Genomic DNA, 26,523 nt, shown 5'->3' on the forward strand with positions numbered 1-26,523 from the left:
ATTACAGACATTGTGTACAATTATTGTGTTTAATTATTAAGTTGTATTTGTATATCACTGTGCACTGAAATTATTGGTTTCCTTAGAAACAAAGCTGTCATGGGAAGGTTTTAATATGTTTTCAAGGCCAGATAAAAGCTTAGAACATTTAAGCATGAACCAACAAGGCATTTTTAGGAAAATATCTCTTGGGAGGGAAAAATATCCCACATTTTTTTTGGAGAACCAATCCCGGCTTCATATAAACAGTAAATGGATTGCAAAATATCCACCTTTGTAAGAGGAGTGTGTTTATCGGGATTTCAGAATTGCAAGAAGCTTTTCCATGGTGGTCTCTATAAATAGGGAAGCTTGTTTTTCGTTGCACTGCCTACCACCTAATTGATACAACACTGAAAGACAACATAGCAGGTCCTCAAGCTGAGATGCATCTTCTTTTGCTCTTGTGATCTGTAGGTCTGTGGTTGTACTTCTAAAAAGGCCAAATCTACTGAATGACACCTTGACAGTTAAAGAGAGGTAGCTGGTGTTTTCTTAATCATTACACTTTAACAAAAATTCATTCTAATTCTTCCCTTTTAACAATCATCTTTATTTTAAACGTCTCATGTACACAGGCAAGTTTCACATTAAGCATCCATTTTTTTCAAAAGGACCATTTACAATATTTTTTTGCACAGCTCAATGAATTATTTCTTTTTTTTACGTAAGAGAGCACAATGGATATATGTCTTATAAAAGTTAGTTTTTTTTGTGTGTCATGTGCTTCATCGGGTGATAAAAAGTACAAGTAACCAAAATGTCACATCCAGTTTAACGCAACGGTCCACTTTTGGGTAGAAATACAAAATAATGTTTACTTTGACATTGCAGTCACGTTTTTTCCATGTTCTGTTTTTCTAACTTCCTGGGGTTGTCTTCTTTTCAACTTCATTTCAAAGCCATTTTTTTCCGGGCAGCTCAGCTTTTCTCGCGGATCTGCGCTTTTCACCCCGGCCAAGTAGGGTGATGAGCGGACCTGACACTGCGGGTTTGTCACGGTCAATGTCGTTCAGGGAGAGGGCAGCGCCGGCGCAGATCAGGTGTCGCGCACTCTCGGGCGAGAGTTCGCTTTTAAATTCGGTACGTAAGGGGGCGCCCGGCAACTCGGCAAGGTGGATCTGGACGCGAGCCGGGCGCCGTGGAGCGCGCTGGAAGCCGGCGCACGCACGGACACGAGAGAGAAGATCGCATCTACAGGCTAGACCCCGCTGATGTCCGACAGGGGGCGCAATGTGCCATCCTAGAATGTACGGTGCATACAGTTTTAGAGAGTAAAATTGCAAGGACACCCGCCAGCGTTCATTCGGTGGTGAGTCGTAATTTGTCCGTGGGAATAATATTCCCAGTTGAGTCATATGTACAGTACATGCACTTTCATTCTGATGCGCCGCAGTGCGCAGTTTCGTCTGACGTGTCCTATTAGACCATCAGACTCTCATCATCACCCAGTCCGGGTGTGAGGCGATCTGGCGCCAGGTTCTCGTTCCAGCTCAGCTCCCTGTTGGCTTAATGGGAGGAATTCAACAGCTTCAGGTGTGCTGGTGGGGCTGCTGCTTTAAAGATCCATGGAAAATCTGGAGACACAAGTAGAGCAGGACCAGGACTGCCCAGTCCTTACCTTAGCAGTTCCTTCAGCAGAAGGTGGACCTGCATTTTTACCAGCTTTCATTTATCTTCCCAGAACGCCTTCTTTTCCCTCTGCTAGTTCAATAAAAACTTTTTAAATTGCGCTGGGCAGCTCTGATGTGCTTGATTATTAAAAGTACGAAGGAATGGTTCCCGTGAAAATACCTTTTTAGCAGCTGATCATTATGGGTTAAATCCTTTTGCCTGTTTAAAAATTCTGGAAAGCAACAAAAACTTTTTTGTTTCTAGATCACTCAAGCCCTTTTTAGTATCAGTTAAATAATTTGTATTTACCCACTTTTCATAGAAAAACTGCTGTAACATACTAACAATTTCAGTCTGTTATTTCTTTAATCATTTTTATTTGTCTGGTAATTGCTAAAACTACTAAAATGAGAATCACAAATGAAATCAAATATAGCATTAGCCTAAAATTATAAGTCCCTCAATTATTATTTTAGGGATTTATTTTAAGTTGACTGCTTTTTGTTAACCCATGTGCATTAGAAACACCACAAAATGGCAATGATGGATTCTCACGATCCACCAAATGTAAGAACAAACCAAATACAGTGTATTAATATATTCTCTCTTCCCATTAAATAAGAGCACTTACTCCTTTTTATACTCTACCATGAAACAGTCCGTAACAGGCACATCGTACCTATTAAAGGTTTTGATGTCTGGCAGAAAAGAGAATGTGCTTGTGTCTGTTCAACGGCAGGTTTGTAAACTTTTTTGAAAAATAAAAAAACCCTGAAAAAACAACACCAGCAGCCCAGACTTTCCAGAGAGAGAGAGGCAGCAACGCTTCTCGGGTAGATTATCTTCCCAGATTGAACAAGGTAGTTTGTCAAAGCCCCCGAATTCCTCTGGGAGGATCATAAATGAGCGCTTAATTGTAAAGAAGGAATTCTATGTTCTGCGTGACAAACACATCTAAAAACATAACGGCCCGATAAACTACAGTTGAATTATTTGTTCTTTACTTCAAATTGGAAATCTCACTGTCTGAAGTGGAAATTCCTCTGAACAGTGACAGAGCAAGCTCAGGTCAGATTAATGACAACCAGACGAGAACCAAATGTTCAGCCATTAATTTTTTTTTTTTGGTTTGCAGTGGAAAGCATTTCCAGTTACTTTCTGCTGTCAGTCCCCAGAAAGCCAGCTCGCGCGCACTGCTGTCTCCGAGCAGGGGAGAAAACTGATCTTCACACACGACGACGGAAGGAAAGGCGGGGGGTGGGGTGGGCGGTTTGCAGTCCTTTCACATGCTTCTGCGGTGGGAGAAAAGGGCAGAGGGACAGGAAAGGCGACGTCTCACTCCGCACAATCCATCACGTTTCCAAGGGAAGAAAAGGGAATAGAAACACTCACTCAATAAATTAAGGGGGCACAGGCGGCAGGATCATATTTCATTCTTTTCCTTGGCGGCGCTCTGCGTTCGGGGCCGTGGGAGCTCCGGGTAGACGAGGAAGCCGGTGAAGGTGATGTACTTGCCGTGGTTGCTGTAGGCGCCGTAGCCCTCGTGCTGGTGGCTGTAGAGCCAGACGGTGTCTCCCTTCTTCAGAGACAGCATCAGGCTCTGGCTCTGCATCTCCCGCCTCTTGGAGCGGCTGTCGTCGTAGATCATGGCCTGCACCTCCAGGCTGTTCTTCATCAGCTTCACGGAGACGGTCTTGTGGGGCAGCTTGCCGATGGTGAAGGAGAAGTAGTAGGCGCCGGGCACCCTGCAGGTGAAGACGCCGGCCGAGGCGTTGAAGTCGCCGCCGATGTTGACGAAGTCCGTGTCGAAGGTCATGGGCCTGTGCTCCAGTGCGCCTTGGTCCTCCCCCGTGACGCTCTGGGTCCTGGCCGTGGAGAAGGCCGACCTGGGGTCCCCCTCCTCCTCCTCCTTCTCCTCACCCTCTTCTTCTTCCTCGCGGCGCGCTGGCTGGTCGGAGAGCATGTGGTCCAGGCGCTGAGCCCCGGCGCAGTCAGCTGGCCCTTGGCCCACAGGGCCGTGCCCGAGCTCCTGATAGGACAGGCTGTTCCTCTGGAAGGAGTAGGTGTCGGGGTAGATCAGGTACCCGTTAAAGGTGGTGTACGGCCCCGTGTTGCTGTACAGAGCGTATCTGGGGTCTCCGTGCAGCCGCAGCCACACGGTGTCCCCGAAATCCAGCTGCAGCATGGCGCTCTGACTTTGCACCTTCCTCTCCTTGCTGTGGTGCTCGTCGTAGACGATGACCTGCACCTCGTTCTTGTTCTTCATCAGCATCACGGACAGGTTCTTCCTGGGAAACTTGCCCACCGTGAAGGAGAAGTAGTAGGCGCCGGGGATTCTGCAGCGGAAGATACCGGTCTTGGGGTCGAAGTCGTTCCCGATGTTGACGTAGACCTTGTCGAAGGTCACCACCATCTTGGGGCCCCCCTCCATGCTGCTGGTCCGGGCCACGGAGAAGGCGGAGCGGTGCTCTACGGGCCCCTGTGTCATGTGACCCGGCACCGCCCCCCCGCATGCCATGTGATACAGCAAGCCAATCAGGAGCTGCAGAGCCGGGGACATCTCTCCTGCGTCAAACAAGACAAGCGTTAGTGGGACAGCTCTCCAGCGCCTGAAGCGGTCAGCACTGCGAGTCCATATCAGTGCAGCTATTGCTGATATGGACCGAAAGATCTGCATCATTCTGAAAGAAGACATGCAATAACAGTGAAGGGACTTTAATAACCCTTCCGACATCTTTGGATTGTTTCTAAATTTAATTTTCTTGGCTCTGCCGCCAATTGTACAGGTATAATGAGACAATCATACAGATATCAAATGACAGGTTAAAAATATTAAGATCTAAGGTATTATTACCTGTTTTCCTAAGAGTATTCTGTCCCTCATAAAATATCTAAATGGTACATGGAAGCTTGCTTTCATAGGAAAGGTTTCAATAATCTTGAAAAAAATCAATCCGATTAGGTCATTTGGAACAGTTAAGCAAAGGAGGGAGTGTCATCCATCCAATTTCTAACCACATATGTCTAATTTCATCCAGTACAGGTTTGCAGGGGAAACTGGAGCCTACTCTCCAGCAGCAGGTGCAAGGCAGGATACACCCTGGACAGGACGTCCACCAAGCTTCTCTCTCCCTGTCTTTGTGTCTGTGCGTCTCATGGAGAGCAAGCTGGGGAGTGCGAAAAAGACAAATTCCTAATACAAGAAGTTGTATAGGGCTAATAAAGTGATCTGATCTGACTTGCGTCAACTCCAGAGAGGCCGGCCGATTTGCTGTTCCGCCTCTCATTGTCTAGGCAGCCACTAGGTGGCAGCACTTCATCAAACACAAGCATAGCTCATATCTCTTGGCTTTTTAATGGCAATGAAAAGGACTGACTCCTAGATGAAACACAGGGGTTCAGGAGGGTGCGATTGAGAGAAAGCCTTGGTTACACACAAGACAGAAGCCTTGGCTCTGTACCGCATATCACTCACTGCCAGCCACTAGCTTAACAGTTTCTACCTCATTACACAGATGCATTACATTGCCAGACACATTATTCCCTCATTAAAATAGTTTTCAATCAGACCAGGATGAATAGCTCTCTTCTTTTTAAGAAGGCTGCCACTCCAGCTGGGTTAGGATAAGACGGCTGGGAGCCAGCCCTTATCAGTGGCCCCCCAAACTTACTCCTTTTGTAGAGACCCCAGGGGATCTTTGCACAAGAAGATTTCAGATTTCATTTCACATTCTGTCAGCTGCAGCCCCTGTGCTCTAGCAGCGCAAGATACAGTTTCCTGGCAGGTAATCAGATTAGGAAGGAGCAGGAGAGAATGATGAACAGAAAGAGCCAAAGCAAAGTACATCGAGAAGGAGAGAGGGAGTCCAGGAAGAAACAAAGGCATCTTTATTTGTTATACAAGGGAACAGGTGACTGCACTGCAAATCTGTGATGTGTGTTCCTGCTTTCACTTTCTGCAAGGCAGTTTGGAGAACCTGATACCAATGAATGATCTGGCTGGCTTGGCTTGTAACGGGAGCATGTGAATCATAGTGACCTTAGGAACTGGGCAGAACCATTTCACAGCTCCACTCTTCTCTCCAGACCTACAATAAAGACCTGTGCTCCGGTGGACATTGTTTTGCAGTTTGGTTTTTAGGCGTGGTGGTGGCGAATGCAAACAAAAAAAATGGAAGTGCCCATGCTTGTGTACCTCGCTCAGTAAAGAATGAAGAGTAAGAAAAGACGAGTCCGAAGGGAGGAAGGGTAGCTGATGACTTTGTGGAACAGGAGTTCAGGAATTTGCTCTGAGTCACATTACCGAGGTTGAAGAGGTTATTAGGTCTTCTACAAAGGAGGCATTGCCAAGTGGCTCGGGCAAAAGCCTCCAGAACCTTCTAACTCTCTCCTAAGCTTCTCATTTTGGGCCAATGTCACTTTCCAACACAGATTGTAAAATTGTTGCAAGGATAGTTTCGTTTGCAGCTTCCTTCCTTCCCCATCTAAATCTTTCACAACTGCACTTGGACGGGGGACACAACACGCTCAGAAGCGAGTCTGCGAACAGGTTTCACACAACAGTGTAAACAAACAGAGCTGGCCCAGGACCAGACAGAAAAGAGCAGCTCAGGAACGGGGCTTTCTGAATGTTGAGTCGAATATCTTGTTATTTTCTATGAGTGTATCAACAGGGTCTTATTTTTCAGAGAGGAACTGTAGTTTTCAAAATACTAGTTACTTCCCACCCCACACACACCGACTCTTTTGAATTGGAAGTGTTGTGCATTAAAACAGGGACCACTGATTCTGTCTCTCTTTTCTCTTCCACTCAAAGTCCCTTCTGTCTTCAAGCCCCAAGGATGCAGAAAGTCCAGATTGTCCTTTCCAATATATCTATGCAACTTTATAGTGGTTACTAAGCAACAGGACAGCAGGGGTGCTGATCTCCCTTCCACACCTGCAGCTGTCCGCAGTACTTCCTGTCTGCTGCTTGGAGTTCCCAGCTGTTTGTCAAGGCAGGTCCTCTGGGGGGACTGATACACCAGGGCAGCTCTGATGTCTTATTTCGTGGGTGCCTTGAGTCTGTTGCTTGCTGGGATAGGCCGTGACCCTATATTGGATGAAGCAGTTAGAAAATGGATGGATGTTTCTTGGTGTGCATCACACTGGATACTCTGTTGGCAGTGGGAACAGAGCTGCGGTGACAGGTATTCACAGCATCTGGGAACACTAGGCAGCTCCCTGATCTGGGATTAATTTCATTTCCCTACTTGTTTCAGTGATAGGAAACATTATAAACACAGGGAAACATGAAAAGTATCACCGTGTGCAGAGGCGGCACACTGTCTTCACAGTGAATGTCCAAACGAAACAGAATATCTGAAGAGCTCTCGGAGACTAAAAAAGAAAACCCGCGAAGCTGCTTCTGAAATGAGGGGGAAAAAGAGAGACGAACAGCGGGCGGGGGAGCCGTGTTTCTGGAGATGTGTGTTGGTCCAGAAGAGGCTTCGATGAATCACCAAGCTGCAATCTGCCAGTGGATGTGAATTCTTGATTAGACCCACCCCATTCACCCAGGCACCGACAAACAGAGAGCATGGGCTGCAGACACGCCGCCGTCTGGATCAGCACTTTGATCCTAGTTTCCGATACGACGGTTGATACAACTAAGGTGTCTCGACAGTCAGAGATACCAGTCTTGCAATGAGTGCCCTGAAGACTGGTGTCATTTTGGGAAATCTTTGTTGTTTTGGGCTTGCCCCCAGCTAGCTTGCAAACTATGCTTTTTTTTTAATTTGGTTTCCCTGTCTTCTGATAATTGTGGTCAGTTCTGTGGCACATTTTCATCAAGGGCCACACTAGTGCCCGGCTGTGCATCTTGGAAAGACGTTCTGTATCTCCATTTGCACTCCCAGTCCGCTGACCAGCTTGCTGTTTTCGATGGAAATTGAGCAATTCGAGAAATGTTTTCATTTCCAGTTTGGGTCTCACAGTGCAGCTTCGCTCGAGGGCAATGATACATTTATAAATGCAGAACAAGCAAACGTTCACGCAAGTCTTAATAAAGCTGTCGCATTTAAGAGATTCGGAGAAGTGGCACATACTCCGGGGATGCGAGCAGAAACGCTCTGCTCTCCGCCCAGGTGTGTGCGCCTGTCGCAGGCTGCAGGTGCCGGCCCCGGGCTCAAGCTGAAAAGCGGCGCATGCAATAAAGATTACAGGAGCCTCCCTCCTGTGTCGCAGTGTGTGTCCTCACGCAAGGAGAAGAGTGGCACTTCAATCAGAAACAGAGGCATCACACTACAATAGGAGCTTGAAATTACCATCTGCCACACAAAATGCAGTGTAAAACGAGTGTGCGATACGACCGTTTTACCACCCCGCAGCGAGTCTGTATAGCATCTTATCTTTGAGTGCTCAGTCTGCTGCAGCGCCGTTATCAGGAGAGCCGCGATCAACACTCGAGTTATGATCTTCCGAAGGAGACATTTTGTGTGTGAATTGGACATTGCTACTGCTGCACACCTGCCGTCAGTCGGCCTTTGCATTAACAGACCTCACTGTTGTATTTTGTTTAATTGATTTTTACAAACTGCTTTCACGTTGGGGGGAAAAATAAATGTTTAGAATCTAGAGAACCTGACCTACTTTCTGTGAAAATCTTTGTCGGTACCTTAATGAGCCTGCTTTATCGTCATAAAATAACAAGAGTTTGTTGGAGGCAGTATGGGCTTTAGTAACTGATGAACATTTTTTTTTAACATGCGCGTGCTGTTAATTGTTAATTAACTTAATTAACATTGCGAACGCGGCAGGCATTCCATCTGCATCCGGCGCTCTGCAAGTGCGCATGAGCCTGTCCCAAGCGCGGGGACGGGAAACCTGTGTGTGGGTTTTCTCTTTGGAGCACATTGCACTGGGTTTGTCAGCCTGCCTGTCAAGCGTCTCTCAGTCGTATCCCCCTGTGAGCAGAGCTGTCTCACGGCGAGAACAAACAGCTTTTATCGCCCAGGTCCCCCTGGGTTTCAAGCGTCTGCAAAAACGCGTTGTGCAAGTCCGATAGGCGGCGCATTATCATACTCCTTAAGTGAACCGCGCGTCAGTGGCATGCACGTAGTAACACATGCCTTGGAGAAAGTCATGCTTTTAGCTGTGATCGCTACCAACATTGACAGATGACGGTCGTCAAAAATATCGTGGTTTGGGAAGAAGTGGTATCGAATTGTTTCTAATTGATCTCATATGATTTCAACAAGGAGCAGAGATTTCGATGGGCGTGATTGAAATGTCTTTATGTTCAGGGTGGTGGGAGAGTGGTATAAATGATTCCCCGGTCGTGTAGTTGAAGCTGATAGACTGACTTCATTCAAGAAACGGATCGGTTAAACCTTCAGATCAATTAGCTACTACCTGCCAATTAATCCAGATTGGAGGGATGGCGTCATCTTATTTGTCACCTTTCTTGTGTTTTTACGAATTTTAGAGGTTTCCATGGGTCGAGTCCAAAAGACAGTTTGCCCTGGAAGTGTAAATTTGTCATTTATTGTGTTGGCTTGCTTGTGTTGCCCATTTATTTTAGTGATCTACACAATTGTCAGTCGCTGGATGGGAGTATCTGGTTAGCAAATAACTATAGCAAAAGCAAAACTAAAATGTAAACTGATCATTTAAAAGTATAACTAAAAATAATTTTAATAGTTATATTTTTATATAACTTTTTTGTTAAGTAAAATGTTTCTATGATGTTGTATAATCACCACAGATTTGCAAGCCAGATAAATTCACAGCACACATTTATATACCTCAATTACCATTATTGTGGGGTTAATATGCGTTAAGGGCAATAGGAAAGGTCTGTATGTTTCAACAGGAAAGTGCGTTTAGGTTAAGTAACTTAGTAAATGTGGATTTAGTTGACATTGTTATGACTTTGGAATCGACAATTATTTATGATTAACACAGCATTTTGGAATTAGTTTTGTATTCCTCAGCTCAGGTTGTGTGCTCCCCCGTGTATCCTAGCAGGGGGAATGAGGGTAGTTATTGCAAGAAAGATCTGTACAACAAACTGTTCTTCACTCAGGTTCAAGTTCATGGCAATAGATACGTAGAAAACGCCACTAATCCAACCTGGGGCGTACCTGTCTCCACAGGAAGACATCCACCTAATCAGCTTGACTGATGGACTTTGCTCAAGTGTTGAAAGGCAGTGTCCCACCTGGGAGATGAGCCCCAGACTTTTCTAGTGGGGAGTTGTGAGCCCTGACCAGAGCTCCACTCTCTGGCCCTCAGCTGCCTTCTTTAAATGCAGCTTGTAAAATCGGGGAACATTACATAGGCTTCTGAATAAGGAAAAACAACAATGTTTCGCTTAGGTATTATTAAAAGCCTTTGAGCTCTGGTAATTGCTTCTGGCCAGACAGGAATAATCTATAGTCTGTCTCAGTCATGTGGCACCTGACAAATCATCGGGATCCAGAGGGAAAGCAGCCGCTGATCAATAGCAGGGCCCGCAGGCCAGTCTGAGGCAAGCACAGGTCTCTTGGCACTGTCTCAAGCCTGAAAGACTGAAGCCTGCCAGCCTACAAACTCAGCTCAATGATCCTCTTCAACGTACCTCACAATCCCGGAATGCCTATATATCACAGAGCTGCTCAATTTGTATAATAAATTAGGTGTAATGTACGGAAAAAAGATTTTAATTTGTTTGGTAATGTAGTAATTACATTTCCAAGTGTTCACTCATCTGCAGTGTATTTAATTTATGTGACAGTTTATTTATAATAATAATGGGCTTTGAGAGGACAGGATAATTTATTAAATGAACTAAAGCAAACTCCTTTTTAACTCCTTTTTTTGTCGTTAACGTTTTGCTCATCGAGGTGTAATATTGCACCATCCAGGAACCTCACCAAGCCTGTAAGCCGATCTCATCTGCTTTCAGAAGCTCAGCAAGGCTGGGTGTCCTCAGCACTGGGACAGAAACCCTCTCTGCCAAACCAGGTGCTCCTGTATGTAGTGGTCTTGGCAGACCGATAGGTGGCGATCTTCTCTCTGGACAAGGATTTCCAAAGCAATGCTTAGGCATGGTAACCAGGGAAGCTTTGTAGGAGGTGCCAACCAATGATGAGACATTAATATGGGGTCCTGACTGCTTTGTTGTTGTTGTTTTCAACCATGGTGTCCTGGTGGGGCTGCAGTGTGTATGTTCCCTCATAAACATACAGCACATTGGGGTCATTTGGGATGAAAAGTTCTGTATAAGGAATCACTGTGATTAATCTCATGTCTACATTCTTGAACACATATCAGATGCTTATATAACACTGGTAAATGACTCCGTGGCATAAAGCATTCCCAGTAGTGCTGCACCCAGCTCTTTCACTTCCTTATCGCAATTTCATTGTTCCCTAATAATAATAATAATGATAATAATAATAATAATAATAGCAGTCTAAGCATGTTCCAGGTAATGGGGACTCCCCTACACCAGCACCAGTATGCTGCCCCACATGGTGATGCTCCAGTCCTCTCACACACACCAGCTCTCAGTGGGGAGGAGAGCAGAGTGATGAAGCCAATTCAGAGATGGGGATTATGAGGAGGCCATGACTGGTAAAGGCCGGGGGAAATTTGGCAGAATTGAGAGTCAGGACCTCACTTAAACGTCTCATCCGAAGGTCCCCGTCACTATAATGGGACATTAGGACCCACACAGACCATGGGGTGAGCACCCCCTACTGGTCCCCTTAGTTTTCCTAGGAGGTCTTCCATTCAGGTACTGACCAGGCTCACACCTGACTAGCTTCAGGAGGTAATTTATATTCTGCATTCTTCTAAGGGGTGTTGAAACAGGGATAAATAATTCAGAGTCTTGACTCTATAGGTGCCACTGGCAGGTACTTCAGAGAGGAAGCCCACTCACATGCCTGGTTTCTCTTCCCAACAGCGTGCAGGCTGGCGGGGAATAGAGAAATGGTCTTCCTGTGAGCTGACAACTGAAGCTGTCACAGCACAAAACGGACAGATTATTATACCATTATGTGACGCTTTAAAAGGGGGAAGATGGCTAGATTTAACACCGCAGAAGATAATGGAACGATTAATCATCATCTGTCAGAAAACATCACATCCTCTCTAGACTGGAGCGTGGGAGCTGCATTTTTTGGCTAATGCAGAATGCTTCAAGCTGTGCCTTCAGACCTAAATACAGCCTCAGGGATAACACCATGTGATGCTTCACAGTCCATTGAAAAATGGAACAGAAACAGTGTTCTTGTTACAATTGAAAAAGAGGATATTGAGAACCTTACAGTATTAAAAAAGAGAATTGTCTAATCTTCCTCTGGTACAAGCATCCTGCGTGACCGCCTGCGTGATTGCCTGCATCAGGACTGTCATGGTGTGTTTGTGTCTGCTTCTTTTTATGCTTGGCATTTTGCATTAACGCTAAGCTGCTGGGGCTTTTCAACTAAATGAAAATAAGATGGGGATCTTCATCATGTATAGACAGAATTTGGGTCAGTTCACAGCAAATCTTATTCATATGGTTAAATCTTAAAAACTAAAACTGTTCAACATATTTAGACGGCTGAGAAATGTGTTTTTCACACTGTACTAAAGATCACCTCTCATTAATAAATATTTTTGTCTTGGAAAAGTGAAACATTTTATTAAAATCCAGCAAAAAACTACCAAAGCTTTGCACATCTTTTAAGGCATCTACTTTTCCAGGCTGACATTTTTTCTCAAGACAGGACTTCATATTCTGCAAGATTTTGACAAGACAGGGAGATGCAGCTTTAAAAGTCACGTGAAACTGCTCGGAACCCAGCTTTTTTGCCTGACATTTCTGAGCATGTTGACGTGTGGCCAAACACGTTGACATTTCAGGAGGGGCCACAATGAGACCCCAGCATGCTCAGCTGCAGGCACTCAGGTGATAATACCTGTCAGGACTGCAGGGATTTTGTGCTAACTTGTGTGTTGTTGAAACCAAAATGGCCTGTTAATCATTCATATTTGACTTTCCTCATGCATGATGAATGCAGTATGGGAAAGTTGTTTACAGTCAGCATCATCCACAGGGAAGAGCAAGTGCTGGGATGCTCCGATCCCAGCCAAGGAGGGCACAGATCTCTTCAGGTTTTCAGTCTAGCTGGGCCTTTAACAACTTCAACGTTGACTTCAATGGATAGGTGAAGCTCATCTGATGCTGGTGCTGCGTTTGTGCCATTTTTCCAGGGTCTGTCCATTGAAAGATCTCTTCATCTGGAACCTAACCCCTGGATGTGTCACAGTGCTTTGCAGAGACCTGGAAAAACTGCAGATTCATCTGCTCTGCGGGACCAGAATCTTTGACTCCTGGGTTACAGGGAGCCTTCGGTCGGAATGCTTGATGGTTATTAAAAATAATCCAGCAAACCAGCCATTTTCCAACTGCTTTATCTAATTCAGGGTCGCAGGAGAGCCGGAGCCCAGTGAACCCAGGGCCCCAGCACTGTGAAGCAGCAAAGCTCACTAATGCACCACTGTGCCAGCCTATCAAATGTTATCTTTAAAAAAAAAACATTGTGCATCCAATATTAATTAGCACCTAATTATTACGGATGGGCTGTTTCACTTGACTTTGATAATGAGGAAAACAAAAGAAGGAGTACTGTTATATTTCTCCAGGCACTGCTCATTCTGCTATGGTATCACTGTTCCTCACACCCTCATCTCCAGTGCAGAAAAATGAGCATCCTTTTAAACCCTAAGGGAAACCAGATGAAAGACTTTAATCCTTTTATTAGCAATTAAATGTCATAAGCTATTTTTTGTTGCCTGCCGATTTCTCTCACCATCCTAATAGCTAGCGCTGTTTTTCTTGCAAACATTCAGCACATGGACAAAAAGAAGAGGGTGTAATATAACACAGACGACAGCATCAGGCAATGCCACACATGTAACTATTGAGTATGGAAGAAAAGTCCGTTTCTACTTGATTTATAGACCCTTTCCAGGGGCTTCATGAAGGTATTCAATCACTCTTAAAGTGCATTCATATCAGCTGTGAGCTAAAAACAAACTGGGGACAAAATCTTTCTGGTACCAGCACACACTGCTTCTAAAAGAATGCAGCCCTTTCATGTTTTTAATTTTTGTTTTGCAGGGAACGAAATCTCGTGTCTCAGGAGGGACATTCGTACTTATAATTTATAAAACCTGCGAATGGAATATCTTACAGGGATATTGAGATGCACTTTGCTGTTTAACAGCAACAGTAGTTTCAACAGCAACTGAAAAAAAAATCTTCAATTCTAATTAGATCCCTTGAGAGGGCCTTCCGATCAGATAGAACTTTCTGTTCTGAGGCTGGACAAGCTCACCAGCTCTTCAATACACTGGGTCACAAGCCTGGTGCTGAATAACGCTTTCTACTTACACTGTTGATTACAAGCACGACCACATCTATGTTTTTTTTCTGTTTTTCTACTTTTTTCAGAATGCCCATCAACAGAAAACCATGTTTTGCAGGCATGCTTTGTCCATCAGTCAACACTAGCTGATGTGATCATGACCGAAACACAGGCAGCAGCTCAACACAATCAGAGAGTCACCCACCCCGCGCGGGCGCATTCGAAACCAGTCTCAGAGCCGTCTTCTTCAGAAAGGCCTGCGTCTGCTCCTGGCATCCTCTGCTACATTTCTAATCCCTTGTGTTTCTTTGTGCTGATCTTGTTTTCTCCTGTCTTTGTTATTGGGATTGTTTGTTTTTACGAGAACAGTGCAACATTTATTTTCCTATAAAGCACTTGGAGAAGATATTTAAAAAATATCTTCTCTTTGTTTTAAACTTTATTTATAAAATAAAGTTGAAAATTCTTCTTCTTACAATCAACGCAGGTTATAAGACACAGGGATCTGTGGCTTGAACACTGAGCGCTGGAACAGTCTATCCACCTCTGTAGATTCTAGGGTGCTATTGAGGAATCTACACATTCTGAGGAAGATTGTCTTTGTGCAGGGAAGGTACAGTGTAGCATGTGATGATCATCCTTTTTGATTGTATACAATAAATAAAGGTTTTGAGCAGTGATCGTCATATTGCATTCTATATCTTACTCCAAACTGATGGGGTTAGATGTCCTCATGACAATTCTGGCGCCTATTCTAACGTGTTTGGAGCACATGTCTGTGCATGGATGCATGCATCGCCGCGCAGTGATTCTGTTTTGCTGTGCCTCGTTAATGTGAGCACTGACACTGACTTTGAACCGCAAATCTCGTTAAACCTTCCACACTGCGTTGAGCCCTTCCTTTCTATCATGGATCACCCAGTATCTCATCAAAAGGACACCAGCTGCAGTGTGCTGAACACAGGCTTTTGTTTTCAGCTCCTTGAGCCCTCGTTAGGCCAGATGACAAGGTCATGAAAACAGCAGTAGCACCAAGGAGGGATGCGACTGAAGCAAATTCTCTTTATAGTTCCCACAGCCATGGTATCTGTGATGCTGTAACGTAATATTTATGTTGTGGATGAAGATGGATTTTCTTTACAAAGGTAACAGTAAGCACATTGGTGCAGTAGTCTATTTCAGGATCTGTGCATAATGGGCAATAATACAGACACTGCAGGCTCGCGAGCACCTACAGAACAGACCCAGGAGTTGCTACTGCATGGCAAGCTCTGGACAAAGTAACCAAGACACCTTCTGATGTAGAACGCATTTGAACCTGCAACACCAGGGCTGTAGGACTTGGGCTATCTGTAATGAATTAATTGCAGCGCCACGACTCTCTTTGACAGTAATCATTATGACTATTTATTTACTGAGTGAAAAGGACAAGAATAATAATCAATTATTATGCTTTATTCTATTATTTTTTCAATTATTACAACCAATTGCAAATTCCATTTCACGATGGGAGGGAAGTTCTTTACAGGAGCAGTCAAGACCGTCTTATCTTATCAGAGATCCCCAGAGGCAGCAGGAAAATCTTACTTTCGCTCCACTGAAATTCTTGAATATCAAACTGACCTAAAAAAAATCCCTGGACATCAGTAAAGTCTCTAAATTTCAGAACTGTATTGGATGTTTACTTGAGACATGAAAAAGCTTCCATCTCCACTATATTTAAACACCTGCCCACTGGGTCTGCTGCTGAGACAGGCTTCAGGAGATTGGAAAAGGGGCTTGATGTGCTTGCATGCACTCAGGGCTTGACTGCAGCCTTCTGGGGCAGAACTGAACACACACATTAAGAAGCCATGCGCCACAGGTGCAGAACAGCTCTGCCTTGAACGCAGAGGACACTTATCCTACGTCTACTGAAGATGATGGGGGAATAATGCGAGACTGGAATTTTAAGTGCCCATGTGAAAATCAAATCACGTACATTTGATGCACGTTAAATACATGTATAATAAATGATCAGAGTGGACATTTTAAAGATCCCCACGCTTTGTGTATCAGATAGTAATGTCATCTAATGTTTTCCAACATCTCATTCATGTCGACAGTGGATTTAAAAACAAACAAACAATGACTACACTTGCAGCCATATTATTGACACTCTTTGAAACCAACTGTTTCCAGTCAGGTACTCAAAAGCATGGTGTTCTGTCTTAGGCGGGTTATAAACTCTGGAGCCACAGGACTATAGTCCAAGCTGCTTGACATATATTGAAAAGAGAACAAGTAAGGCTTTATTCTGTTCTAAAAACACCACAACGCCTTGCGTGATTTTTACAGGGCCCCTGCCGTCCTGGAATCCACGTCTTTTCAAGGATTTAAAAACGCTGACCTTTTCAATTTTATGACCTGAAAAATGTTTCAAGGTAATAACAATAAAAAATGTCCTTGAGCGAACACATTTTTATACAAAAAAATAAATAAAGACGAGGCGCTACACAGAGACAGTCGCAGGCGTGAATCGGCGGGGAAGGCTCTGGAATTCGCAGGCGCCAATACAGCGAAAAGCCACTGGTGGCTTTGCTTAGTCAGCACAACCGGCAGCCAGCATTCTTCGCATTTTTGTTTAAAAAAATGAATCCTTCAGTTGCTACAGCACAACAAGCCCCACAAAATGCCTGCATACTGTGAATCCCACATTGCCCGCTGTGCCCCCTTGAAAAAGGACTGAGGAATTCTCCCCTGTCCGCGTTTTAATATTCACCAGTTTATTGCTAAGCCAATGAGAGCTCTAGCCATATGCAGTAGAAGGGTTTTCCGATACTGCAGGCTGCCCTCTGCTCTTTGTAGCGCTATAGAACCACCAGAAACCTTGATAGTCATGTCGACTCTGTTAATTATTGATTAAGTAATTAAGGGGCTGTCTGTTGCAATACTCAGGTGGGAGCTGAGTGAGTTGATAGGATGCTTAAGAGTTCTGTAGATGAATGCAATGCGTTGTACCAGTGCTAAATACGATCTTCAGCCGTTTTCGCTTCCTCTCTGGTAGTAGCCTTCTCGTCTAGCTTGCCAGCTGTAAGAGTTTATGTTTTTTTCATATCCGAAACCCCAGAGCGCCCACAGCCGGCCTGAGCGAGGCCGAATGAACGAGCTTCAGTTGTGTCTGCAGCTCAGCTCGGAGAAACACAGGAACTATTTTTTAAGTAGGCTGGCGCAACAGGAGCCGGGCGGGAGGAAGGAATTCATAAGGAAATTGATACAATTCAAATGAACATAGACTGAGGGGAGCGAGGTTGAATAACATTGGAGTACGAACGGGAGAGCTTTAATGGAATGCGGAGTAGAGAGAAAGAGAAAAACGCAGACTTAAATATGATATACCGAAAGAAAACCTTATCGAACACCTATACATCCATATCTATATGTAACCATATTAAATAATAATAATAATGATACAGGATAAGAGGGTATATGAAGCCTAAAGAAGACTAAAAGGTGGTTTTTGCAACAATAAAGGCCCATGTCATCTGAGATAAAGAACACTCCTGCACATGCTAGTTTAATTGAGCTGTACAGTACCCAGAATAACGTCTGCGCATAACTGTTTTTGCGTTTTTTCCTTCAATGAAAATCTCCCTGCAGAATTTTCTACTTAGCCACTCACATTGGAAACTGGAAAATACAGAAGAAAAGGGGAAAAACGTTTTGTTTTTGTTTTTTAAATAGTGCGCAATACATCCCCGCATCAGGAGTTTAAGGCCCTTGCCAGGTAATATTTTTTTAAATGAAAGACCCAGTCAGTCTAGCGACAGGAATGCAGTATGCCGACGCGGAGGCTGGCAGAGGTTCCTCAGGAGTAAATTCCAGAGCGCCCGCAGTCTGGGACGGTCATGCTGGTTTAAAAGACTTGTCCACAGGTTCAAACATTCAATCAGCCTGCCGGAGTTCTAAAGCATTAAAAACCTTTTAAAATGTGCCGAGTGGATTTTGAAGCTGCATTCTCCCGGACCAAACAAAAAAAAATCTGTTCAAAATGATAAGAGCAAGTAATACCTAAAAACTGTCCCTTGGTGCAACGAGGAATTTTATTTTTTTTATTAATCTCACAGTTTCATTGGATTCGAATTAATTAAATCGTTTTTTAAGCAATTTAAAATTTTGCTACTATAATAGAATTTGGGTTGTTTTGTTTTTGTATTTCAGCGGCACAGGTGTTTTACCTAGTTTTCTAGTCAGATGCGAAACTGGCTGTTACTGATAATCTATGCCAAGAAGTTTTAGGAGTTTGAATGAGGTCATCTTCAAAGGGAAAGTAGACCGGACATCTATCGCGCTGCGGTTAAATTGCGCTTGCCTCAAATATTTGGCTCGGAGAATAAGTGATTTCAGTTCGATTTTATGGATATAAACTCCCCTGAATGATCAAAATCAATGAAAAGCAGAAAGGCAACACTTTGGGATTATAAATTTACTTGGTGCACAAGTCTGAGGGTGGGTTGTAAAAAGTCATTTTCACCTCCTATTTAGATGGGTCCGTTAGTGAAACATCTAAACTGAGCACACGTTGACTAACTTCGCAAAAACAGAGATTAAAGGTTATAACCTAAAATTTCCGTCTTCTTGGAGTTTTCGAGAGGAAAGAACATCTTGGAATCATCATGGAACGTTTTTTTGTCTATTGTTTAAAGTGCCTGGCCGAATATTTATCCCTGCTCCAAACTGTTGGTCTGTTTCTGTGTAACACATTTACAACAAAAGCCTCTACTCCGCGTGAAGCCGGATTTTGTTGCTTTTTTTTAAACTTGTTTTTAATCCAAACGGCAGTGGGTGACAAGGGCAAAGGTCAAGGGGTTCAGAGGTCAAGGCATTGCTAATGATCAGGTTTGGGTTATGGTGTCTGGGCCAGACAATGGGAAAGGGTCTGGTTTGTTATTTCACCTTCCTCTGACAAAAGGAAAATTGTAATCAGATTAGCCCCCAGCTGACAGGCTCCCAAAAGTCCTGGTGCCTGTGCCCCACTTCTCCAGCAGTGGTGACGCCAGCGTCTGCCAGTCAGCACCGAGGGTCTGTCTTGGGAAGGACACAGGGAAAAGGGACAGGAGAGCATTGTTCCCAGTCTTAAAGGAGCACCATGTTGAAAACCGCTGTCTTGCTCAGTGGAGCAGCTGAGCCTCCTGCATGGATGAAGCTCCCTGACCTTTATTTTGTGTCCCCGACCCTGTGCCCCTCAGGTCTCCCTGTCTGCATGTGATAGGTCACCCCTCTGCTAGCTGTTGACGTCTGTTGGCAATGTTGATGTCTAAACTTCCCCCAGCACATTGCTGCTGTGCTGTGTCTCTGGGAACTGCATCCCCTCACTGCTCTCAGGCCCTGTGTTTAATTCTGACTTGAGCGAACCTTCTGTGTTGAGGGATATTCCCTCCACCTCCCCCAGCAGCCATGCAAATCTCCACTGGCTGCTCTGGTTTCTTCCCAAGATCTAAACTGGCATCCTGTCCAAGGTGTGGTCCTGCCCTGTGCCCTGTGATGGACTGGTGTCCTGTCCAGGGTGTATCCTGCCCTGTGATGGACTGGTGTCCTGTCCAGAGTGTATCCTCCCCTGTGACGGACTGTTGTCCTTTCCAGGGTGTACCCTGCCCTGTGATGGACTGGTGTCCTGTCCAGAGTGTATCCTACCTTGTGAAATTCTCTATTCTGTGTGGCTGCATGTTTAGAAGCATTATCTGAATCTGGTGAGACAGGTAAAGAAAATTAAAATGAGAAAAAAAGGGTGTGTAGCTGTAATGTTATGGAGGGGTTCAGGGATGGAAATAAGGTCAAAACGTAAAGAAAAGCTATGATGATTGCATACTGATCACTGAAATCAAGCAGGCAATATCTGGGACAAAGTGGGCTGTTGCTACCAAGCATGCACAGAACTGTTCTTCATTCTGTTATTAAACCCTACGTCTCCAGTTCCTGCTCCTCTCACAATGGAGAAGTGTGATCGCTGTGCTCACTGTAAGCAAACCTGCATCAGGCGACTCTGCAGTAGCACTGATATAGAGCCAGAGATCTGTAGATGCTTTTGGGTCACAGGTGCCTGTGAGGCAAAGGCAGCAGAGTGGCAGGTTGTTGGTGTGTTGGTGAGAGAATGAGAGCAGTCTCTTTAAAACAGGGCAGTTCTCCAAACCAGGCCCCGATACTCAGTCTGATTTTCCGCAGTGAGGGGAGACACTGAAGCAGGCAAGCCCATTGCGGTCTCGCTCGGTAACGATTTGAACGGAACAAACAAGGGAGATCGGGCTGCCTAACGACCAGCTCAGGCGTTGTCATCTTGTACCCAGACTTGACTTTCTGACCATCGTTCAGTTTCTTGACATATCTGCAGTGAGATCGAGCTGCAGAAAGGTCTGTTGGATTCTGCCGACAGAGTGATTCCTGGTGCTGAACACAACGTCTCCCTGGGCGATCTGATATTTCTTCAGCCCCATTACATCGCCCTCTGGCAAATTCTTGCACAGAGTCGCTTTATGAAAGTCCGGAGGAAGAGGTTCACATTTGAACTTTGTCCTTTTGCTGCACATGCCTGAAGAGCAGAGTCCTTCCAGATCTTCGAAAGTGGTTTGTGTGGAAGGTTTCATTGCCTTAAGAAGTTTAAAAACCCCTTATCACTGGTCTCATTACCTCCATAAAATATATTCAGGTGTCGTCTTTTTTCGTATGCTGGTTTTCACGTCCGTTTCTGTCACCCCGGTGTCTTGCTGGCAGCCATTTGAAGAGAAGCTTGATCGACTGCCATCCGTTTGGAATGCTTTTTCCGGACAGCAAAAAAGTCGTGGACGCGGAGCAGGTTTCAAGCGCCCCCCGTTCATAGAACTGACGCCCAGGAAACCCCCGATGCAGGAGCCTGCTACGAGGCAGCGTGCGCGTCGTTTCTCCGGCAAAGGCAGCCGAGCTGAGGCTGAAGGCAGAGCTGTCGCCAACTGACCGAACATTTCCGAGTCTGACCTCGCAGGCGGGCGGCCCGCGAAGCCCAGAGGAGATAAGGAAGCGACGGCTTGTCTAAGTGGAACGGACGCTTTCGAAAGGAGGAAAGAAAACACATCTGTACAGGGACAAGTCATAGGTTTGTTCCACCTAAATCTGTACAGTATTTGCCGAGGTCTTTACAAAATGAGCCAGTGCGCAGATTTAACGTGCCTCCCGTCACATGCAGGAGGGAATTACTGTACCTGATCATGAACAGCGCCCTCACGGTAGCCTGACAAAACATCTTCGGAAAGTTCACGTTGTGGCATAGTGAGACTGCACTGCGCAAACACAGGAAAGCTTGCAACTAAATGAAAAGCTGTTTTGCCCATTTTATGAATTATCTGAATGAAATATGTTCCACTTTTATTGACTGGGTGTTCAGACTATAGTGGGAATTACAGCTTTTCACCCACATGTACAGTAGGTAAGACTGATGGCCATGTTTCTGCCTTTCCATTACTGTGCAGTGGGGGCTCCCTGGTTTGTATCTTACTTTGCACTGATCCCACTGTGCTTTTCTTCTTTTACCATGGTGTAACACAGAGTAAACCATCTTCTGCAGGGGGGTTAATCACCAGCTAGGACAGAAAAATCCCAAACACTCCTTCGGTTGTGATGCACCTGGACACTTCTGTGTGTGAGGTGTGCAAAAGAAGTGCACACACAGCTGCACCTGCTAAGAGCACTAACTAAGCAATTTCAGTGCTTTCTACCGTGGCACCCAAAAGCTCAGAGCAGAAAATAGCATCTGTGTAAAAACAAGTGCTAGACCTACTTTAGGCAGTGCTTGAGTAAGGCTACGAGTTTGTGTTGTTTGGACTGGGATGCTTTTTTATTGTGAAGAGGAAAACAGCTAACCACCCAAATCTGCATTGCCTTTGACTCTTAAATTCCCAAGCTGCTGGACAGCAAACACAGCACAATGTAGGAGAGGGAAAACGAAAAAGTACAAATATTTGGCTTGTTCCCGTGAATTCTAGTCTTGTCAGCTGGGGATGATGTGTTTACAGCCTTTGTTTAAAAGCTCAGTTGTTTTTTTGTCCCCACAGCTAATTAAACAATAGCACTAATTTGCTTATATCTGTGCAGACGTTCTCGTAGACTCCTGTGACAAAGGGCAGCAGGGAAATGCAATTCTGAACAGTTCAACAGAAGCAGCGAATGCTAGCTGGCTTTGTTGCCGCTGCTGCAGAAGCTCCTGAGTTTTTAATTTATATTTGTAGAGAGATATATCAAGAGAGCTCATAAATAGAAGTTGTGGACTCAGACCTCTAGTAGGGCACCGCTGTTTTACCCTTGGGCAGAACACATAATGTAGATTGCTCCAGTAAAATGCCGAGCTGTATTCATGTTTGATGTGATTTTATTGCACCTCGAGTTTTTCAACAAATACATTTCCAACTTTAGTGGTTATCTTCGGTGATGTGTTTTTTTTTTTGCTGTCTTCTTAAGCATTGGAGCATGAAGCACTGTAATATTCTTCTGTGCAGAATGAAATAGATTGGATGTCTTCTGCAGATTCATTGGCTTATGGGCGTACAATGTAATAACTGCCCGTGTTTTGCTCTTTGTTGGGTTTTTTTCATGTCCTGTGTACTGTGGGAGCAGTACAGTGCAGGGGGTGAGTCTGTGGACTCATGGTTGACAGATTGTGGGTTCGAGTCCTCACTGCAGGCACTGCTGTTGTGTACCTTGAGTGACGTGATTTGTCACCAGTGCTGTTTAAATGGGTACTAGCATTGCTGGGGGGGGGGACTCATCTGCTCCCTAGTCTGCTTGACTCTACTGAACCCAGGATGAGCTCTGGTCCAGTGGGTCAATGTGGCTTTGGTTTAGACTTGACCTTTTTTGTACTGTAACATACTGCATATGTGATCCTCACCAGGATAAATGAACCGAAAAGGAATTGCTAGGTGGTACCCCTGCATCAATAACAGATATATAAGTAGGGCAGTATATGTTTTGAAAAATTGTTTCCTTTGTGACTTTTTTTCCTCCAGTGGTAGGCAGTTCTTTGTATGCCAGCAAACTGTAACAGCCTGAATGGAATTGTACAGGGGTGCACTATGGTAAAGTGTAGTAAAACACTTTGAAATCGTGGTAAAGGCTTGGAGAGGCAGGACAAACCATATAACCATAACAGGTGTGCTTTCCAGCACAGTAAGACCATTCATAAGGAAAGTTTCATACTACAATACTGTGCCGATGGGTTGTGTTAAACCTTCATGCGGGGGTCTCTTGGATTTTATGTGCAGTGCATCCTGGCAGCAGGCAGCCCTGGTCCCAGACCCGGCTCTTATCAGCCCGTTTCACCTGCGCAGGAGCCGCTGAGCAGATGGGAGGCCTTTGCCTCTGGGGGTGGGGAGATAAAAACAGGGAGAAAGAGAAGAATTCCCGAGTGGCTCTGCAGCACGAGGAACAGCTCTTAATCTCAGACACAGGCTCCTGCTCGGAGAGGGAGATTAACTGGCAATTTGAAAAGTGCACTTGACATTAATTCTGGGATAATATTGTTCCGCTGTCAGTTGTCTGTGTTAATTACAAACTTTAATTGGGAGGGCGAAGGACTGGCTGTTCATTGTGAAGCCAGCAATCTTCACTGTGCTTCCTAGTCTCAGGCTTTCTAAATCCATGGGAAAACCAGCCCCCTGTGTGTGTACAATCCCACACAGGGTGGATGTATTCCTCGAGCCTGCTACGATGAGCAACAGCAAAGACAGAGATCTGCTGTCGCCCTCAGACGTGTCTCTGGACTTCATTGCGCGTTGCTGTACTCAGGCTGTCAGCAGACATTTTGCTAATAAACAGCCTAACTGTGCCTCTACTTGCAATATTGCGTTGCAACCTTTTATGAATAATAGGTCGCAGAACTTTTTTGTTATTGACTTTCGGAAATAAAATGTTTTCGGTTTTTTATTGCCATAAAATGAAAGTGGAGATAGAGGCATTACACTGTTCTACGATTTCCTCTGAGGCTGATCTGCAGCAAGTCCTTTTCCATGTGATCTTATACTGCATATAAAAGGTGTGATTTTGCAGGGCGAATGTTACTAGGAAAACACTACAACTGGCGACAGCATTCCGCAAAGCTGATTAACTCCGAGTTTCAGAGCCATTCACTCCTTTACAACATCGAGCTGGCTATGCTTTGTTAGAAATGAGGATACAGAGACTAAACCCATCTGAAGTGCTTCCGTGCGGGGCATGGTGTGAGCTGCCTAACACAGACACGACACAAGCACCAAAGCAGGCAACGTTTTCCCGTCGCAGCAGAAGATATAGTATGGTACACTGAGAGAATGCAGGGGTTCTGTTCTGCCCAGTAACAGAGTTATGGCGTCTGAAGGCTGGTTTAAGTGCTTCATCAATAGGAATTGATATTTTTTTCAATCACAGCCTGGCCGGTGATGTGGCGAAGCAGGCGGTGAATTTAAAAATCATTTCAATCTTTTAAAAAAGAGCAAAGTCTTTTAAATCTGTAGTCACTAGTTATTGAATATGGAAAAGCCCATACCGGTCTCTCAATCCCGACGCAGGCTGTTATTGTGTGGAACACACATGAAATATTACTCGGAGATGTCAGCCTGCGTCGTGTTGGAGATCCGACGTGTGCTGATAAATTCATGGCAAAGCCCGAAAGTCAATTTGCTAAACCTGTAAAATCGCAGTCTCCCTGAGACTTCTGTTACTGAAGTGAGACCCTGATGCTCTTGTAGACTGAAGATACCGAGTAGCCAGAAAGTCTTTCATGTTTATACACAAAAATGATAAAAATAAATCTCCAAAAGTCAGTTCACAGTCCTTGCAGGTACAGTATGTATCTCTGGTTAGCGCCTTGACAGAAGTCTAGCATCTTTTTGTTGCCAGCACATTGCCATACCTCCATGCCAGCCCTTCAGTACTAGTGTATATTGGGGGGTTTGGGTCAAGAAAACATTCCTTTGTGATAATAATTTTTTTTTTTTTCAGTGCTTATCATTCAGCTGTGGCAAATCATACATCAGCGCAGCAACATCTACCTTCCGCTGAGAAGATTCGATTCCACCTGTCCTGTCCAATTAGGTCATGCCATGTGTGGATCGACAGCATGTGCAGCTGTAGCAGTGGCTACAGGAGAGGAGGCACAGGTGAAAGTTCCCTGACAGTTTGTGTGTGTGCACTCAGGCGGATGCCCATGCCCGTCTGCAGGAGAAGGGCACGTTCCCTGTACAGTGCCAGCAACCACACACTTCAAAGTTAAACACTGTGTCGGAGCAGGAGGGTGACAGTCCCAGGATTGTTTGACACTGCTAATTCAATATTGATGCTGTTTGATCAGGGTGGATAAATTATGCATCCTTGATCCTGCATGCATGTGGACTGAAGACAAGCCAATGTGCTTGTCCCTGCCAGCAGCGTGCTCTCAAAATGTACCACTAAGCAGCGTGTGAAAGAGAGTGGAGAACGCATTCATTGCGCCAGTAGTAGCTCACAGATAGTTATCTCCCTTACCTGGATTTGCAGGGAAGATTCACGGAAAGTCCTGCCTAGAATCCGGAGGTGAGCTTCCCTTGCGGACAATTCCAGCAGCTCTCTTGAACCCTCTTGGCAGCTGTCAGATGTGGCCAGCGTAGCGAATGTAGCACTGTTGGGGGGGGATCAGTCCAGTCAGCCCCTCTCTGTATCCTCCGTAAGCCTAAACCTACTGCTATCTCACAGCTCCACTACACATGCACATACACTGTAGGCACCAGTAGAGGGATTTAAATATGAAAGGGGGCCCTTCCTCCTTTCAGGGGGGTTCTGGAAGGGCTGTGCAGGAGGGATCCTCGGCAACAGGAGTCATATGAAGGGATACAAGGGGCTCTTTTATTGTTCAGTGTGTTTCCACAGACCCAGACACACACTGTGTCCGCTGTGGAGCTCAGGGGATGTTTTTTTGGGGGGGACGCCGGGGAGTTAGAGAGTGAACCAGCCCAGAGTGATGGGATTATGAAGCCCTGTGTGTACACAGGGAAGTAGAATCAAAGCACATGTAATGAAATACAGACCTGGAGAGGGAGGAGAGGGAAAGCGAAATGGGTTGAGACAGTTCTAAAGGTTTTACTACAGAGAGGATTTGTTCCCTTGGTATTATGTGATAAAACGGTGGCAGGGGTGGTGAGGGTGAGAGAGTTCTGTCAGTAGATTTTCTGCTGATCCTCTTGTCTCATTCCACTTAGCAACATCCGCATACAGGTGTGCCTGTGTGCTTCGCAGGAATGCTGTTTCCTGGAGTTTGAAAGCAGATCTGTGTGCGCTCTTGTAGGGTTCTCTCTTTCCTTCTATTCATTTACTGAGCTCCTTCCTCGTGCTCCCCCCCCGTATTCTGCACTGCTGAAGAACTCTAATCTTTTCCTGGCTCTGGAATACGCGTCTGGGAAGCACATGCCTGACTCTTCAAGGCTGCTCCATATGGAGTACCGATCTCTTCCTGTCATATCCATGCATAAAATAT

The 26,523-nt window shown here is 45.1% G+C and overlaps 1 protein-coding gene across 1 annotated transcript; it reads right to left on the reverse strand.

The window, feature by feature from the left end:
* Window positions 1-568: 568 nt before the first annotated feature.
* On the reverse strand, window positions 569-25,780 carry c1qtnf4 (C1q and TNF related 4). The gene is made up of 2 exons (XM_088611018.1): window positions 25,539-25,780; window positions 569-4,218 (listed from the first exon to the last, which is right to left on the reverse strand). The coding sequence occupies exon 2, from the start codon at window positions 4,211-4,213 to the stop codon at window positions 3,077-3,079; it is 1,137 nt and encodes a 378-aa protein (XP_088467144.1). The 5' UTR covers window positions 4,214-4,218; window positions 25,539-25,780; the 3' UTR covers window positions 569-3,076.
* Window positions 25,781-26,523: the final 743 nt, after the last annotated feature.

Source organism: Lepisosteus platostomus, chromosome 18, assembly GCF_059453375.1.
Source record: "Lepisosteus platostomus isolate fLepPlt1 chromosome 18, fLepPlt1.hap1, whole genome shotgun sequence".
Lineage (NCBI taxonomy): Eukaryota > Metazoa > Chordata > Actinopteri > Semionotiformes > Lepisosteidae > Lepisosteus > Lepisosteus platostomus.

What these genes read in the sequence shown, in the direction of transcription:
- c1qtnf4 (XM_088611018.1), bottom strand. Translation starts at nt 4,213, where the DNA reads ATGTCCCCGGCTCTGCAGCTCCTGATTGGCTTGCTGTATCACATGGCA.